The sequence below is a fragment of the Bactrocera oleae genome, chromosome 6 (assembly GCF_042242935.1).
Source record: "Bactrocera oleae isolate idBacOlea1 chromosome 6, idBacOlea1, whole genome shotgun sequence".
NCBI lineage: Eukaryota > Metazoa > Arthropoda > Insecta > Diptera > Tephritidae > Bactrocera > Bactrocera oleae.
The window spans coordinates 48,727,225-48,744,044 of NC_091540.1; the positions used below are offsets into that span (position 1 = coordinate 48,727,225).

General features: G+C 35.2%; 1 protein-coding gene across 3 annotated transcripts in view; it reads left to right on the forward strand.

Moving 5' to 3' along the window:
- The window catches only part of Ac78C (adenylyl cyclase 78C), a 112,466-nt gene extending 100,354 nt beyond the window's left edge, over positions 1-12,112 (forward strand). The window contains exons 13-24 of one of the 3 annotated variants that reach the window (XM_070111128.1): positions 329-469; positions 696-1,230; positions 2,570-2,665; positions 2,754-2,893; positions 4,171-4,325; positions 4,447-5,348; positions 7,068-7,163; positions 7,299-7,479; positions 9,194-9,597; positions 9,707-9,935; positions 10,098-10,276; positions 10,352-12,112. In XM_070111128.1, coding sequence (XP_069967229.1) covers positions 329-469; positions 696-1,230; positions 2,570-2,665; positions 2,754-2,893; positions 4,171-4,325; positions 4,447-5,348; positions 7,068-7,163; positions 7,299-7,479; positions 9,194-9,597; positions 9,707-9,935; positions 10,098-10,270 — 3,052 coding nt within the window. In that variant the 3' untranslated portion in view covers positions 10,271-10,276; positions 10,352-12,112. Of the gene's footprint in view, positions 1-328; positions 470-695; positions 1,231-2,569; positions 2,666-2,753; positions 2,894-4,170; positions 4,326-4,446; positions 5,349-7,067; positions 7,164-7,298; positions 7,480-9,193; positions 9,598-9,706; positions 9,936-10,097; positions 10,277-10,329 lie in introns of all 3 variants that reach the window. The other 2 variants (XM_036362632.2, XM_036362644.2) reach the window with 2 other exon arrangements.
- Positions 12,113-16,820: the final 4,708 nt, after the last annotated feature.

The following is a 16,820-nucleotide window of genomic DNA, read 5'->3' on the forward strand; positions in this document are numbered from 1 at the left end:
TTATGCTGAATATTCCATTTGCCTTATACTGCATATATCGGCGAATATTTAAGTTATCCTAAAAAAATTGAGTGAACGTGTTTTTCTAATTACAGTTTACCTTGAAAACATGCCCTAGTTTCATATAAAGTGTTCCACACCTGAAGGTATTTCCGTCCGTTGAAGTCCGCAAGTGAATAAAATGTTCGGTTACACTCGAACAAAGCCCTCTTTCTTAACTGATTTCTTTTAATTTTTTTTGTATTCGTTATTTATTATCCTTCGGTGACTTTGCAAAACAACTTTCTGCACGTGTTAACAATTAGTTCGACTTCAATTACCGTTACAGGCGTGTACACATCTCCGAGGCCACACTGAAGTGCCTGAACGAGGCCTACGAAGTGGAGCCAGGCAATGGCGGTAGCCGTGACAATCACTTGAAAATGATGAACATCAAAACGTATCTTATCAAGCGCACCGAACCGTTACGGTAAGTAATTAAAACAGAAGGTGAAATGCATAGATAAATAATTTAGTGTAGTGCCGCAAATCTACGCCTGTCATAGGCTAAGACTATTTCAATTAACACTAATAAATATAAAGATGTATAGGCTTTAAATACAATGAGCGCTTAACTTTTGATTCGCACACACACACAAGCACCTGGCATTGATTTTTTATTATATTTGGTTTGCTTTTGTTTGTAACACTTCCAGGCCGAAGCGTCGCTTTGGCACGCGCAGCAGTCAACACTTAGCCAACACCATATGCACGGCGACTGGTAGCATTGATGCCAGCACCCCGACCGCTGTTACAACACCCGCCAGCATAGGCTCCAAATCCATACCAATCGCAGCTGGCATTGAGGCCCAACAACAACAACAACAACTGGTACATTTGCCCGCCACACCGCTGGCTGCATTACAAAAGAAGAATATTTCGGTTAACTCTCTGCCCAATGTAATGGAAGGTGTAGCATTGGGTAATGGTGGACGGATAGGTGATGGCATAAATGGGCCTAGCAATAATGGTGTTGCAAGCGGGGCCGGTGCTGCGGATTCAACTGGCTTATCGACTGTCTCCTCACCGACTACGATGATAGCGCCCACCGCAGTGGTCGATCAGCAATCGCTAAAAATGAACGGCGCAACAGCGATTCCCCAGAATCTGCCAAGCACAATCGACCCAAAAGCATTAATTATTGAGGATGAACCGACCACGGAATGGACACCGGAAATTCCATTCAAAAATGTACGTGTGTACTATAATAATTGTTTTATACCTTACACACACATGCGCATGTGGGTGAAATTTCACTATTTAGTATGTGTGTTGCTCTCTGGTTAGCTGCAGTGGCAATATTTGCCTCAAAAGTTCGGTGAAATACATTCATGTTACAGATTTCGCGCATGTAGTTCTATACATACAGTTATTTTTTTTGTATAAAAATAATTTGAACCAAACGCTGCAAACAAGAGTGACTGATTAGTATCGGCTTTGAAACGTGTTGATGAATAACTGCGTGACGCGTGAACGTAATTCATTGGTAGTAACATAAAACTCTAGCGCCAAAATTTGCAATTCTTTTGCACATTGTGTGAAAATAGTATCCAATTTTTCAAGGATATACACATATGCGTAAACAAGCCTTTGAACCAAATTTTTTTAGTATAAGAGCTTTCACTTCTCTCACTGGTTAACAGACATACAGTTTTTACTATGAAGAGAGTTTACCATTATTAGGAATTCTCTTTCGAAAGTCAAATGAGATATTTCATTTCGTTCGTGAAATGGTCGGTTATTCCGAGTAAACAGTAATAAATAAAAGCATACCCATAATCTTGTCAAGTACCAGGAATTACAACAGTTCTGAATTTAATGCTCGGTTTATTTTTTTACTCTTGCAACATGTTGCTGGAGAGTATAATAGTTTTGTTCACCTAACGGTTGTTTGTAATATATAAAACTAATCGACATAGATAAAGGGTCATATATATAAAAATTATCAGGATGACGAGTTGAATTCCGGTTGACTGTCTACCTGTCCATCGGTCCGTTCGCGCACTTGAGTACAAATTGAGATATATTGCTGAAACTTGGATGACTGTAAATAGTGGCATATGTGATGTGTGGACTTAGTCCTTTACACCAAAACATTCCCACCTTTTGTTAATAAATTCACAAACTAATTAATTTGTCCATCAAAAGCACCCTTGAAAAAGTTCATTTCTTTATTAGTAGAGTGATTTCTATTACCTCTTTAATAATCAGTCATCATTTTATTTTTTGGATGCTAAAATGTTAATAACATTGCTTCCTTCAGCATAACATATAATATATAGATGTGCGGGTTCTTAAAAGAATTTAGGAAACTTAACTGGAGATAATTTCTTTAGGGATATAATTGGTCCTAACTAATGAATACAACTAATGACTAACTATTATTTGGTCAGTAAAAGAAGAGTGCTATTACTCAGAAATCCAAAACGTGTTAACTACTAATTTATTAAATATGTTGTTTACTAGGACCATTAGTCACAAAGATCGGTTAAATTATTTACTACAATTTACTTCCTCTCTTCAAATCCAGCTCAATTCGCCGCAGGACGGTCTGAATAGATGTGATTCGGTATTGGTCGATCCCAAGCAAGAACATGGTCATTCAACGACTGCATTAGATGAAGAGGTCCGTATTTTTATTTATACAGAAAACTCCAAAATCTATTTTTAGAGCACAAAACCTTTTATTTCATTTATATATAAATCTTCCATAGATCGACGATTTCATTGAACAAAATATACAAATAAATTCGAATAAGGAAATTAGACGAGAGTACCTGAATACGTGGACCTTAAAATTTAAGGATCACAGTCAAGAACAGAAATTTTGTCAATTACGTGAAGATATGTTTAGGTGAGTAATCAAATGTTGTAATATTCCACTATGATTAAGCAAAGTTTTAACTAATGCAAGTTTATAATGTCTAATCGATCACGTTTGTTATAAGTTCTTCATGTTATAAAATGTTCAAAAGTGACTAACTCAAACACTAGATGGACAACAACAAAAACTTAGAAAAGTAGATTTGTTATGTATTCGTTCTACTGAGATAATCCCAGATAGGATAGCAAGTAACTGATTTGTGTGACAATTTTTCCTAGACTATCTACATTAGAAGACGGAAATGATAGAGATCGGAATACAAGCTTTATATTGAAATTACAATTATTATTCAGTTTTTTGAAACTAAGCAAGAGCAATATTATAATAAATATTTTATAGTAGGTATATAATCTTATTAACAAAATTCTTCAAAAAGCACTAAAATAATTTGAAACTTAATTATTACATTAGAGATATTTTTATTTAATTTGACACCTTTTTTGGCTTGGTCTGTTTTTTTAAATGCCTCAATAAAGTACTTTGCGTGACCCAAATATAGTATTTTAACGTCAGCATAATGAGCACTTTTTTGGTCGTGCAATAGTAGCTCGATCCGCCAATTCTCTACTCGCCTTCTCTGTGGTCTGTTCTCTTATCAAAAAATTTACTTGTAAAAGCAACAACAAAGTTATCGAGACAAATTTAATAGGTTACTGAAATTTTGTGTCGCGTCAAGAAGAAATAATTCATCAAAAGAAAAAGCGCAACACAATTTGCATGCGTCAATGGATATGCTAGTGCAGCGTTGCAACGCAAGAGCTGCCAATTTTTTTAACCAACATACCTGTTGGCTTGTTCGATTTACTACACTCCAAGACGAAGCGGAGGCAGCTAGTGTTATCGGCTTACCCACTTAGGTTATGTTAGGTAATGAAGTCGATCCTAACAGGGATCTCAATTGACAATCTGTAAAAAAAAAATAATAAAAAAGATCCTACACCAATGTACTTTGGAGGAACATATGCACTGCATATTATTAGGGGACTTCAAAAGAGGCCGTTGAAATGCAGAAAAAGATACTACGATAGTTGGGAGTGTGTTACTTAATAATTAGGTTAGTCAATCGAATTGAAATATAGAAAAATTACCGTAGAGTCCTTAAAAAATATTATATTATATATTGTATATATATATAGGTATATAAGAAAGCAGTGAATTTTTACTGGTCTTTGTCTTTTAAATAACAAATAATTTAAAATATATTCTACTATTGTTATTTTCCATTTATAATTTTCTTAAATTTCCAGGTCGAATATGCTGTGCATTTTTATCATATGGCTATTTATTGTGATGTGTCAAGTCATTATCATCCCGCGGTGTACCAAATTAATTATTTGCCTAGTCGTCGGAACCATATGCTTAACCTTCTCTTGTGTGCTAGTCATGGCTGAGGAGTTCTCAAGTGAGTATAAGCGAAGTAGCCAAAACGATAAATTAATAAATATTATATGTCTATCACGCAAATATGCCTGAAATAATTTCTGTATTTTATCATTTGCTCTCTTGGCATACGCCACTGACAGACTTGCCACTTTATCTAAAACAGAACTCCGCCAAACTAGTACACCAACGGCGACGAAGAACCTTCTTCATTTGCATTGTTATAATACTGATGTCGGTTTTAAGTGCAATCGGCTTGGCACTTTGTCCGGACTCCACATACGCTTTCGACAATACGGACGACGATAACAATACCAGTACACAGTTAAATAATAGCAACGACAATGTCATCAGTGCTTTATTGGCAAATGGTAGTGAGAAGGAAATCAAGCTGAATGTGTACTTATCGGCAACAATACATCACAATATCACCATTAATGCTGCCAATGGCACAATCGTCGATGCATTCATCACTGACAACCTCACAGCGGCACCAGCTGGTGATCTCGTGCGGCAGAGCATCGTTAATGCGCTGAATCTAACGCAAACACCAATAAATCTGCTAAATGCAACAAGCAAAACATTGGATAAATTCGAGAAATCTCCACATGCCATTTTATTTGCAGCAGCAGCTGCCACACCGCTCATAAACGCCAACGCCAACACCAAGGACACCGATAATGAATTGGAAATGGGAGATGCAAATAGCGGTGAGCTTTTCAATAGTTTCAATGCTTTAAAAGCTTCGGACGAGCTGAAACCGAACAAAGGAGATTGTGCACATCCTGAGTATATAATTTTTACCTGGGTGCTGTGTGTGGTGTCGCTGGCTACGGCGTTGAAATTGTATTATCTTATTAAAACATGCATGGCGCTGGCGATGGTTGCCTGCTATATGATCCTGATATTGGCAAATCCAACTTTTTACCAATCATCTGCAGCGAATTTTGAGTACCAGCATATGGCAATGCCTTTGGATGTGCAGATGCTGATATTGTTGTGCTCATTTCTGGTTATGGTGGGCTATCATGCCCGCTTGGTGGAGGTAATTAACTTATTCTTTAAATGAAATTATCCATTAGTTGGTCAACACTATACTTATATCCAAGTATGAATCCACTTTCAAGAACTTACCAATAAAACCGTAACCAAAGTGGACTTTAAGTCCTGGATTAGAGCATTTTGAAAATAACGGCATTTCATACCAGTTTTGCAACCATCTTTACCAATACCGACGCCCTTACTAACTTACTTGATACCTTAATATACCTAGTCTACAAGCTGATTTTGTGGAGCATGCAAATATGGATGGAGTTCTTATTTATTTACCCCACTAATATCAATAAAATATTAAAGACCAGTCATTTATGTTATCAATACACATAAGCTATACAATCTTTATTGCTCTATATACAGAAATTCTATTTATAATTACAAATCACAAAGAAAGATAAATATAGTACAAGTAAAATTGTTTCCAAGCTAATATTTTAATTGTACCCCATAAACCAAAATACCTAATATTCCTCTTTTTCTTTCCGTCCAAAAATCGTTTATAAACCCCTTGACCTAACGTGGCAACGTCTTGTATATGTTATTTTTTTATACCCGCTACAGTGTAGATTTTGTTGGAAATTTCTATCACACAGAAGGAAACGTCGGACTATAAAGTTTACACATATATAAATATCTGCGTGAAGAGCTAATTCTTAATACACGCAAACTTGCCCCTCAATTGATGAGATATATTGTATAGCAGAAATTTTACACACGACCTTCCCAGAAGCTGCTCATTTCGGACCACTATAGCCTATAGCTATCATACAAACTGAGCGATCAAAATTTTGAATGGAAAGCTTTCGACAAGATGTCTTTATGAAATTTGGCCTAGATGCAACTGTCAAGGATAGACGCTACTATATCCGAATATATTGTTCAGATTGGACGACTATAGCATATACATAGCTATCATACATACTGCGCGATCATAATCTTGTATGCTATAAACAAGATAATTAGAGCTGCGGTGCAGACGAAGTTAAAGCTTTTTCATGTTTAAAGTCAATTTATATTATTATTAAAATCAAATACTTGACATAAATACTTTTTTATTATCTTTTTTTTTTGCGTTGAAAAAAGTGATTTTACATATTAATGAAGAAACCGTGTACTCTCTTCTATAAAATTCAACTTGCTAATTTTGTTATGGCTTTTCCTTGTGAATTTTGGCAAGAGAGCAGCACTTACTGACAGCGAACAGAGAAACAGCGAACCGATGACGGCTATTGTAACTGCAGATGAAATTTTTAATCATTTTAACACACTCATTAACTAAGCTCTATGTTAGGAGTCTAGTTTACCGAAGTTGTAGTAAATTTTACCGAAAAACAAGTATGAAGTAGTTATTATTATTTTAGAAAATGTTGCCTTCCTGTTTCTATCATTTTTTTAATTAGTACACTACTAACCTTGAGAGAGCAACATCTTTTTATCGATGCTATACTTTGGCCCTAACTGGCAATACGTAAATCATTCATTCTTTGAACAAAATTTTATCGTTCTTCGGTTAACTGGGCTTGCGCTTACTACATACATACATACTCGTAAATATGTATGCGCAAATCAATACTCACGACAAATCGACCAACCATTAAAATATGTACTCTCAATGTTTTTGCATTTAATTAATGAAGTTTTTCTTATTTTCTAATTCTTTTTCACTTTTTCTACATTTCTTCTCACTTGCGCTGCCACTGCACCTCAGGTCACTTCGCGTTTGGATTTCATTTGGAAGGAGCAAGCTGAACGTGAATTAATGAATATGAAATCGAATCGCGCACTCAATGACACATTAATTAAGGTGAATACACTTGTGTGCTTTTATTTTTCTTAAGCATCATTTGACACAGAAATAACTCGGCAAACTTTGTTTTATTACGGCGAAATCACGTAAAATTGAATAAACTGTCTGCATACTGGTTTTTTTGCTTTTCAGAATATTTTGCCCCATCATGTAGCTGCCTATTACCTTTCCGATGAGCACACAGATGAATTGTATTCGAAAAATCATTCATTATGTGGGGTTATGTTTGCTTCCATACCCAACTTTCAGGATTTCTACTCGGAGGACATCGATAACGGAAAAGCATGCATTCGAATCTTAAATGAAATTATATGTAAGTGCCATTCGGAAGTATAAAGTTAGTTTTTAACGATTGTGCAAAGATTTAGGCAGTGTCGTAAAAACCTGGCAATTAATACTTTTACCACACATTTTTAATTAATTATTAATTCATGTTACAATAATACAGGGAAATTTCAAAAAAGTTAAAAAATCTTAAAATTAGCAGTTGATAAAGTGGGGTGTCTCAAAAAATTGGCACGTGACCAAACCCACGCTTTCAACACTCCTAGCAACCCGCAACAAACAAAAACTATTAATCTAGAATAATGTCGCAATTTCTGGAACTACGGCAAAGTTTGAAAAAAAAAATGTTTTTCATGAAATGACAACTCCCTGTAAAAAACACAATTTTTGTTGCACTTTTTTTGACAGTTTCGAAAAAGTAGTAACAATTTGGAAATATGGCTAGTTCCTAGACAGTTTCGAGAATAAAGCGTTTGAAGTTTTATTTCCGACCAAATCAGTTTGAATGCTGGGTCAGCAAAATACCTTCATATATATAAATTTTTTTTTTTTTCTAGACTAAAACACCCCTTTAAATAATTATCAAGCATACTGAAACTTTCATTTTTACTATACGCTATCGCGGTATTTACTATACCCTTCTCAAGCGAGCCCCTCTTTGAATCTGGCGCCCTGGGAAAGAAGGAACTAGTCACTGAGCGTTAAATCTCGCGAATACGGTAGACTGAGAACTAATTCTTAGCGTCTTCTAATCTAATTCTAATTCGATAGGATGTTTTCTACCATTACTACGATTTATCAAAACATAAAATTCACAGAGGAAGCGTCTTGTGACCATATATATTCTAGTTACGGTTAATATTTTAAGGCAAGGATAAAGATCTTTTGTCTGTGACGCGATCTCATCAAATCTAAAGACTTTTTATGTATCAGGTGATGTTAAAAGGGAGGATATTGAGGTTTCCTTGATTATTATTCTCTTCTTTTTCTTTTGGAAGTGTAATAAAACTTAACAATATAAGTAAAACAATTACAACAACTATTTTGACTAAGAGTAAAAAATTTAACTTTTAATAAACATTTTATATTGAAAACTACAAAAAGTATTATAAAAAGTCTGTGTGGATACAGAGTATTACTCCATCTGATACATCTGTGTTTTTAGACATGGGGGTTTCAAGAAATGTTATGGCCAAGAATTTAGGTTTATTATAAAGATAAGAGTTTGTCGTTATGACTTAAAAATGATTTCGGGCACACGGTTCGCATCACTCCACAAAAAATAATCCAGCAGTGTTAAATCGTGCGATCTTGGAGGTCATGCCACATGCGTTGAACAAAGTTTTTTTGTAAAAATCGAGATAGGTGGCCATCTCGTTATGGGCCCATTCACCGAACGTACGACGCGCCAAATGATTGTTCGGTTTCAATTCCTGCACGATGGCGGATGCCATACGCGACTTTTTCGATATTCAGCTCCACAGCAGCAATAGCGTCTTCGGTACGCACTGTACGGTGACCCTGAAGATGCGCATTATCCACTAGAGTAAATGTGGTGAGAAATCGCTCCATGATTGCCGAACGATTATTTTGGTAATAAATTTGAATGATTTGCAAACGCACATTTAAGCAGATTATGCCGGCCGGCAATGTAGACTCGGAAATCATTTACCTTATGTAGCTTACAACGCAAATATATTTATAGTATTTAAATTCAAAACCATTTTCATAATAATTCTCAGGTGACTTCGACGAACTTTTGGAGGAACCACGCTTCGCCTCCATCGAGAAAATCAAAACGGTTGGCGCCACATACATGGCCGCTTCTGGTCTAAATTCAGCACATCTACACGCCCGCGGTGAAACAGCTGAGGACAGTATTTGTGACCTGGTGGAATTCGCGTTTGCAATGAAGCAAAAACTAGAAGAGATCAACAAAGAAGCATTCAACAATTTTCAGCTGCGCGTTGGCATCTGCAGCGGACCGCTAGTAAGCGGTGTGATTGGTGCCCGCAAGCCTGTCTACGACATCTGGGGCAATACGGTGAACGTGGCTTCACGTATGGACTCCACCGGCGAGAATTGGCGCATTCAAGTTCCAACCAAAACTTCGGAATTGCTAAAGGCCAAGGGATATACTTGTGTGGTTAGTGCTCGTAATAGCTTATGCAATTCTTATTTATTTTCGTACAAATTTCTTTCACTCTTTACTTTCCCAAATAACGGTCTGATTTTACTTGTTTGCATGTGCTTAGAAACGCGGCGAGATTAACGTGAAGGGTAAAGGCTTAATGGTCACGTACTTTGTGCATCCTAAAGGCGCCAATGAAAGTCAATTATCATCACCGGTGCGGCTGCCGGCGGGTGTTCCATTATCGCAGGCGCCCAACTTACAGCGTCAGATATCGCATCATGGCTCATTTAGCGCTGTTGTTTTCGGCATGTTGCAAGCATCAAAACGTAGCACAACTATTGCGAGCACACGTAAGTCATCATAACTTGACAGATGTCTATATTTATTATCACATATATTCATACATATATAGATATACATGCATGTTAATAGTATGTGCTTACATATACATATGTAACGTTATGTGAATATACAATTGGTTTTATTTTTTATCGCTTTCAATGGATTCGCAGCGACTGGCACTCCCTCACCGCAAATACGACGTGGTCGACGTGGTAGTACCTTCAGTTCGGTGCGCCTATCGCAAAAGTCTACCACCAACAATCCGGTGAGGCGGAATACAACACGAGTGCGTGGTCGCTCCTATCGACAAAAGAAGGTTGACTTTTTTGAACGCCCTATATGAAATTCGGTAAGAATTTCACTAATCCAGTTTTATTTTTTCTGTCTTTTTTCATTTTGCAGAGCTCGTCCAACAACTCGATAGTAACGCAGACCAGTAACTCTTATATATCGTCCTTCCGGCGCATCGATCAGATCGAAACAACGCTGTCCAAAAGTCATAACGATGCTTTATAACCTATGCGTAATTGGGTCTAAGCTGCCCTGTGCAAGAACAACAACAACAACATTTTTAAATTACGTAGTACTTACATAATGAACTTATTTATTGTTGCTATTAAGAAATTTCTAGTTAAGACATACTTGAGAGTATATATATTATATGTATATTTATGTAGAATGTAATTGTATGTGGAAAGTTAAGACACAAACACCACTGTGAGGCCCTGAATGTAAACTGATTTCAATTAAGCGAAAAGTGCATTTATTTTTGGAGCATTTTTTAAGTTAGTTAGACTATTGAATAGATAAAAAAAGATACAAAATATATGTATTAGACGAGTCGTTTACGTACTTATTTATGAATAATTCAATTACCTATGGCAAATGTGAATGTGAACAGATTTAGCTTTATTTTAAATGTACGAAAAGAATATTAAGAAATTTGAAAGCGTAAAGAAAATTTCCTAGAGTCTAAGTAATCAAAGGACAGTGTTAAGTCAGCATATTTGTATACATATATACATATACATACATATATACATATACATATATACATATACATATATACATATACTGTATACCATACGTACATATATAACTGGCATTCAAAACATAGTTAGATTTTTAGTCGAGAACAGTCTTATATCCGTTTGTACATATCGGAGAACGTAATATCGGCTAGTACAAAGAGCTAGCAGAGAGCCTTATTGTACACATGCTCTTATTAAAAATCGCAATGATTATAATACATATTCCCAGATAACGACTTTCCTATTTGTATACGTCATTCATTAATTACGAAAACTATTCTAAATATTTCCTAAAAATACTAACGAACCCCAGTATGGAAAGCGTTATTTAAATAAAAAATCCATCTTATGTCCACACGAATTTATGTAACAAATAGTTATAGATTATTCTTCTAATATCTTCTATCTTCTAATCTTCTATCTTCCCTAATTTCGAATATATTATATATACTAATTTATACTCTTATTAAAACAAAAAACGTTAACTTCAGTTGCTCCGTTTGTATGGCAGCTTTTTTGGGAGAAAAGGACTTGTGCAAACTTTCAGATCGATATCTAAAAAACTGAGAGATTGGAGATAGACATGGCTAAATGGACTCAGCTTATCATTTATGTATATTTTTTATAGGTTCTGCGACGTTTTCATCGAGGTATGTTATTACAAACTTCGTGGCAAACATAATATACGCTGTTTAGGCTATAAATATGACATTACCGAGGAGTTTATAGCATCAGTAATCCGAGAAAAATCCTCATTTAGATGGAAAAATAGAATTATAGGAACGTATAATACAAGGTGTGACAAGTTTTTTGAAGATGATTTAATTCATATTTTTCGGAGTTGTTTAACGGAGTAATTTTAACCCCCTTCAAAAAGTTCTTTAGAACTGTAATAAACCGTGGCAAAATAAATATTACAGGAAGTAAAATTGCCAAAAAGTTTAAAATAAATAAGTATTTTGACTTTTTCGAATAGATGTTTTTAACATGTGTACAAATATGCTGAATTTACAGAAAAATAAGTTGGTACGTATGTACCGTTAAAACATATGTTTATTTATGAATGTGTAAAAAGAAAAGTAATTTTATCATATTTTTTAACTATTATTGTTCGTCTAGTCGTTAGCTTTAAATAAAAAACTTAAGCAAATGTATGATGTCGTTTGATGTTTTCATTATAAGTAGATGGCGCTGTGTTAAAGGTATTGTGGCGGTATGCGATTTACAGGTGATTACCACTACAATAAATCAATAAAAGATAAGAAACGATTAGATATTTATTTAATAAGTCACAAAGTTAAACAATTATAATTCGTGGAAACACGAAATATTTTGTTTAGAGCTTTAGCGTTATACGAGTACGTGAAGGCTGGAGACGAACTGAACTGTAACTCGACGATATATCTGGGTGAAAGTTTGACCGACCTGTAGAGGCGTTGTCATCAAATCAATGCGGTCACAGAATTCCACAAATTTTTGTCTAAGCCAAATTTTCTAGATTAAAAAAGACTTATGCAATTCCATGCACTTTACTTCTCCCTTTGACTTACTTCCATACAAATAAGGATTTTAATACTTCTACTATTCTTAATTATTAACATGTTAACAGTTATTTAAAATATAAATTATATTGCTGCGAAAAATACCACTTCGGCTATAATAATCTTCACAGGTGCCTTTCTAGCACCAAATAAAACCAGCAAATAAAACAAAATTTGAAAACTTAAGCCGCCAACGGTTGTTTTTGATAAAGAACACAGTTTAAGAAAATTAATACCTTGACAAGTGTTACGTGAAATGTACGCTAACAAATTTGACAGTCAAGTACTAGTTTGCTATTTGAAAATTCGTGAAATAATATTGGCTGACTATAAAAAGGATTAGATGGCAGCATTAGCATCTCAAAGGAACACAGAGGTAGCATTATTCATGGATTTCATTCGTATAATTCACAAATCTTTACAAATGAACAAATTTTGTGCGCAATGAATACCACAATGTTCAAAAAAAATATTGTTCTGTGCCAGATAGATCAAACGCAATAAGAACAAGTTTGTACGCCAATTTGAAATATTGGATGAAACATGGATGCATGACTACCGAACTGAAACCGATGGGCAGCCCACTGGTGCGTTTTTGGGGCGATGAAAGGCACCAAAAGTGCCTATAAACACAGCAGTCGATCGTCAAGGCTTTAGCCCGCATATTTTGGAAGCATTATTTTCATCAAATACCTCGAAGGCGATAAAACACTTATTAAACAATATTACTGTACATTATTGAACTGATTATCGCGCCAAAAGATCTCAAATTGCGTAATATTATACAAAATAAATGAAATATGTGTTGCGAAAATATCGAAATCGTGCTCTAGATAATTTTGTTTGATAAATATGGTCTAAAAATAAAATAATTTAATAAACAATTAAGGTAATTTATTGTAAGGAAAATGTATTTAAGACCTATTTCTCTTATAAATAATACTGTATCTTATTTTTAAGATCCTTGGGAAGCTCCAATAATATGCATACATATATGTCAATACCCAATATTAATGTTTGTCTGATAACTTTTACATGTAAATTTGCTTCCTACTACAACTGCATAATTTTTCTATGATTACCATTTACAACTCTCACAACAAATCGACATCTGTCATCAAAACGCGCACACAGCAGGTTAAAGTCATTAGTGTAGTATGAATGAAATGCTTTAAACGGAGTTGCGGCATTTGAGCAAGGTGTCTTCACCACCTTACCTGCTGCTTGAAGATGCAATCATTTACCGAGACCGCCTAAGCAACTGCATACATACATATTTTTTGTCGTCCAACCCATAATGAAACCGAATACAAATTAAATAAATTATTGAGAATACACCGTCGTATAATATAAAGACTCATTTAAATGCAACTACCACTAAAAACTTACGTCAAACACGCGTACAAATGTTGAAAATTTTTCTTAAGTCGCTTATATTGTAATATCAACGCATGCGTATGTTGGAATGTGTGTGAGTGCTTGTGTATTGTGGCGATGCACCGAATTGTGGCTTGTCTATCCCTTAGTTCACCTAACAAACAATCAATTTGGTGCTTCCCACGTTCGTTACGTTTCGCTGCGTTGATGATTCCGATGGCTGAGGCTTTGTGGCTGGTGGACTGCTGAACTGCTGAACTGCCGAACTACTAGCATACGCATTAACAAAAACAGAAGGTAGCAACAAAAACCGAAGACCGGAACATTTTCACGCCACATGTCGAGTTCGTGGAAATAAATAGGAAAAGTCGTACCCTCAATTCGTATAATGATTTGCTTGAAGAAATTTAAACACACAATTGTGGAAGAATAACTTAAAAATAGTCACCAGTAACAGCAGCCGGCATAAAACAGCAGCAAAGGAAAACAGTGAACAAGCAAATTGTTTACTTTCATTATATTATGAAATTTGTGGTATTTATAGTTATAAATATATAATATTTGATGAGTTGAAAACAATTGTTGGGCAAATTTTACTTCCTTTTATATCTTGAATTCATGTTAAGAACACGACAACCATCTTCCAGCAATGAATTTCGATTTAATTGAGTCAGCTTAGAGTACTAAAAATTTTCGGCGCCACTACCTTCCAATGCTTTATACTTAGAACATCGTTCAGCGTATTTTATCAAATTTACTAAAAAGAACAAATTGGAAAAGATAACGAGGGCGGACCGATAAATACTTTGATCCACCGATCGATGGGGTCTCATTTGTCGAAATTCACCTCATTTATTTCAGTTCCAGCTTTTTCAGCTGAGCTAAGAATCGATAAACCAAGTGTATCGAACTTAAAGGAAATTTTTCCAACATTGTTCGTCATTTTGTAGTATTTATCGGACTGCCCTCGTAAGTTAACATAGACGTAAAAAAAACTTATGAGTGTCAAAAAATTTGGTGATGACTGATCATGCCATGAAAGTACTACTAATAAATATATATGCATACATATGTACATATATATAGTATATTGGTAAAGATTTTCGATCAAATACAAAGCCCAGAGAAGAAAAAATAGTATACAGATTTTGTTCAAATCAGACATATAACATACCACATTAACTCAATAAATCACTGATCTATTATACTATTTATGATTCGAAAAAATCGCCTTATCTGAATTCAAATTACCACTTTCTGACGGAAAGACATAATTAGATTATTTCTCTTAAACTTTTCGCTATCTTCATTACTTCAAAGTACTACAAAGATACAAAGATACAAAGATACTTGGTTTTGGTGTTTATTCCAGCTATATACAATGCACTTAGGCTTCGCCATGACAAAGAAACTTTACCCGTCCCGGCAGTACGTCTAAGTATGAAATTACAAATTTGACTTTATTCTCTGAATATTGTAAAAAAATAAGATAAGAACTATAAAGTCCGTAAGATTGATTGAAAAATTTGGTGTCAAATTACGCCAAAGTAAAATCTCCTATTTTAGAGTGCATTCACTGTCAGAAAAGAAATACGAAGTTTAAAGGGACCAGTCCGAGTCAAATTTGTACACATGTAATAAATAAATTCGGGTTATGTAATAAAAAATCGAATGGCACTCTACACACACCCTGCTGGTATTTCCTCTAAGTAAAAAATGTCCACACAATTTTGAAAAATTTTTTTACAGTCAAATGTTCTTGCAATATTGAATGTGTGCTAGTTCCACTAATACTTATAGTTGTCTCAATCTGACGATTGGTCACAAGGCGATCTTTCAAGATCATTTCGCACACAACATCAATAAGTTCAGGAACAATAAGTGATTTGGACGACCTTCACGACATTTATCTTAGCAAGATATACTACCTCGATTGAATTTAAGTTCATCGATGCATTGTTGCTGAGTGAATCCACGTCAAAAGTTGTAAAAAAAAATCGCGCTAAAATGTTCGAGATTTAATTCCATTTTTTGGCCGAGATGAATATTTTAAGTTACTGTAAACAAAACGTTCTGAGTATGTGTAACATCAATAATTTCAATTTTTACGATAAAAATGTGAGTTGCCAGATTCCAACACTAGGGTTGCCAAACCCGAACTATAAAAGGCAAGTTACGTAGAACCTAAAAGAACGAATTCCAAAGTTACGGCAACGAACTGTCTTCTGCTGTATATATCTGGAAGCCCTATCTATAAATGCAAAGCTTCTAAAAATAACTAGTAGCAGACTTCTTTGCAAAATAAAGTTATTGTGCGTAGTATTATAGAACACTGTAAACGCTACACCGGTCCGTCGGCATGCGGTGCCATGTAGTGCCACACGGCGCTTGCACCTAACAAAACTGTCTACCATTCACTCATTCCCGCACGAATGCCGACCACTTGTGCGACACCAACCGACAGCGAAACTTATTGCTCACTATGCGTTCATTCATGTGTTGAACCACCGAAACAACTGACTGGCTGCACAAGTAAATACGTAAGTGTCTACATATTAACATACAAACAAACATGCATAGCTGCGGCTTTACTTTAAATTCTTTCACATTTCCATTTACATATCCACATGGTGACTTTTCACTTCCTCAACTCCTACGTCTTCGGGACAGCTCGTCTTTACACTCGCACACTCATTCGAATGGCGTGTGTATCTACATAGTATGTGTGTGTATTTGTAAACACCACACATTGGTTTTATTTATATTTAATTACTATGGTGGGGCATGTTGCTAGCCAAACAGCTGTACAACAACAGCGAAAACATTACGCGCGCGTCAACAAGATGCAAGTTTACAATTTCATTCATAAATTGTATTGGCGTCAGTAGGCGAACGCTAACAGACGAACGGCGCAGCAAGAAAAGTGAATACCTATATACTGTGT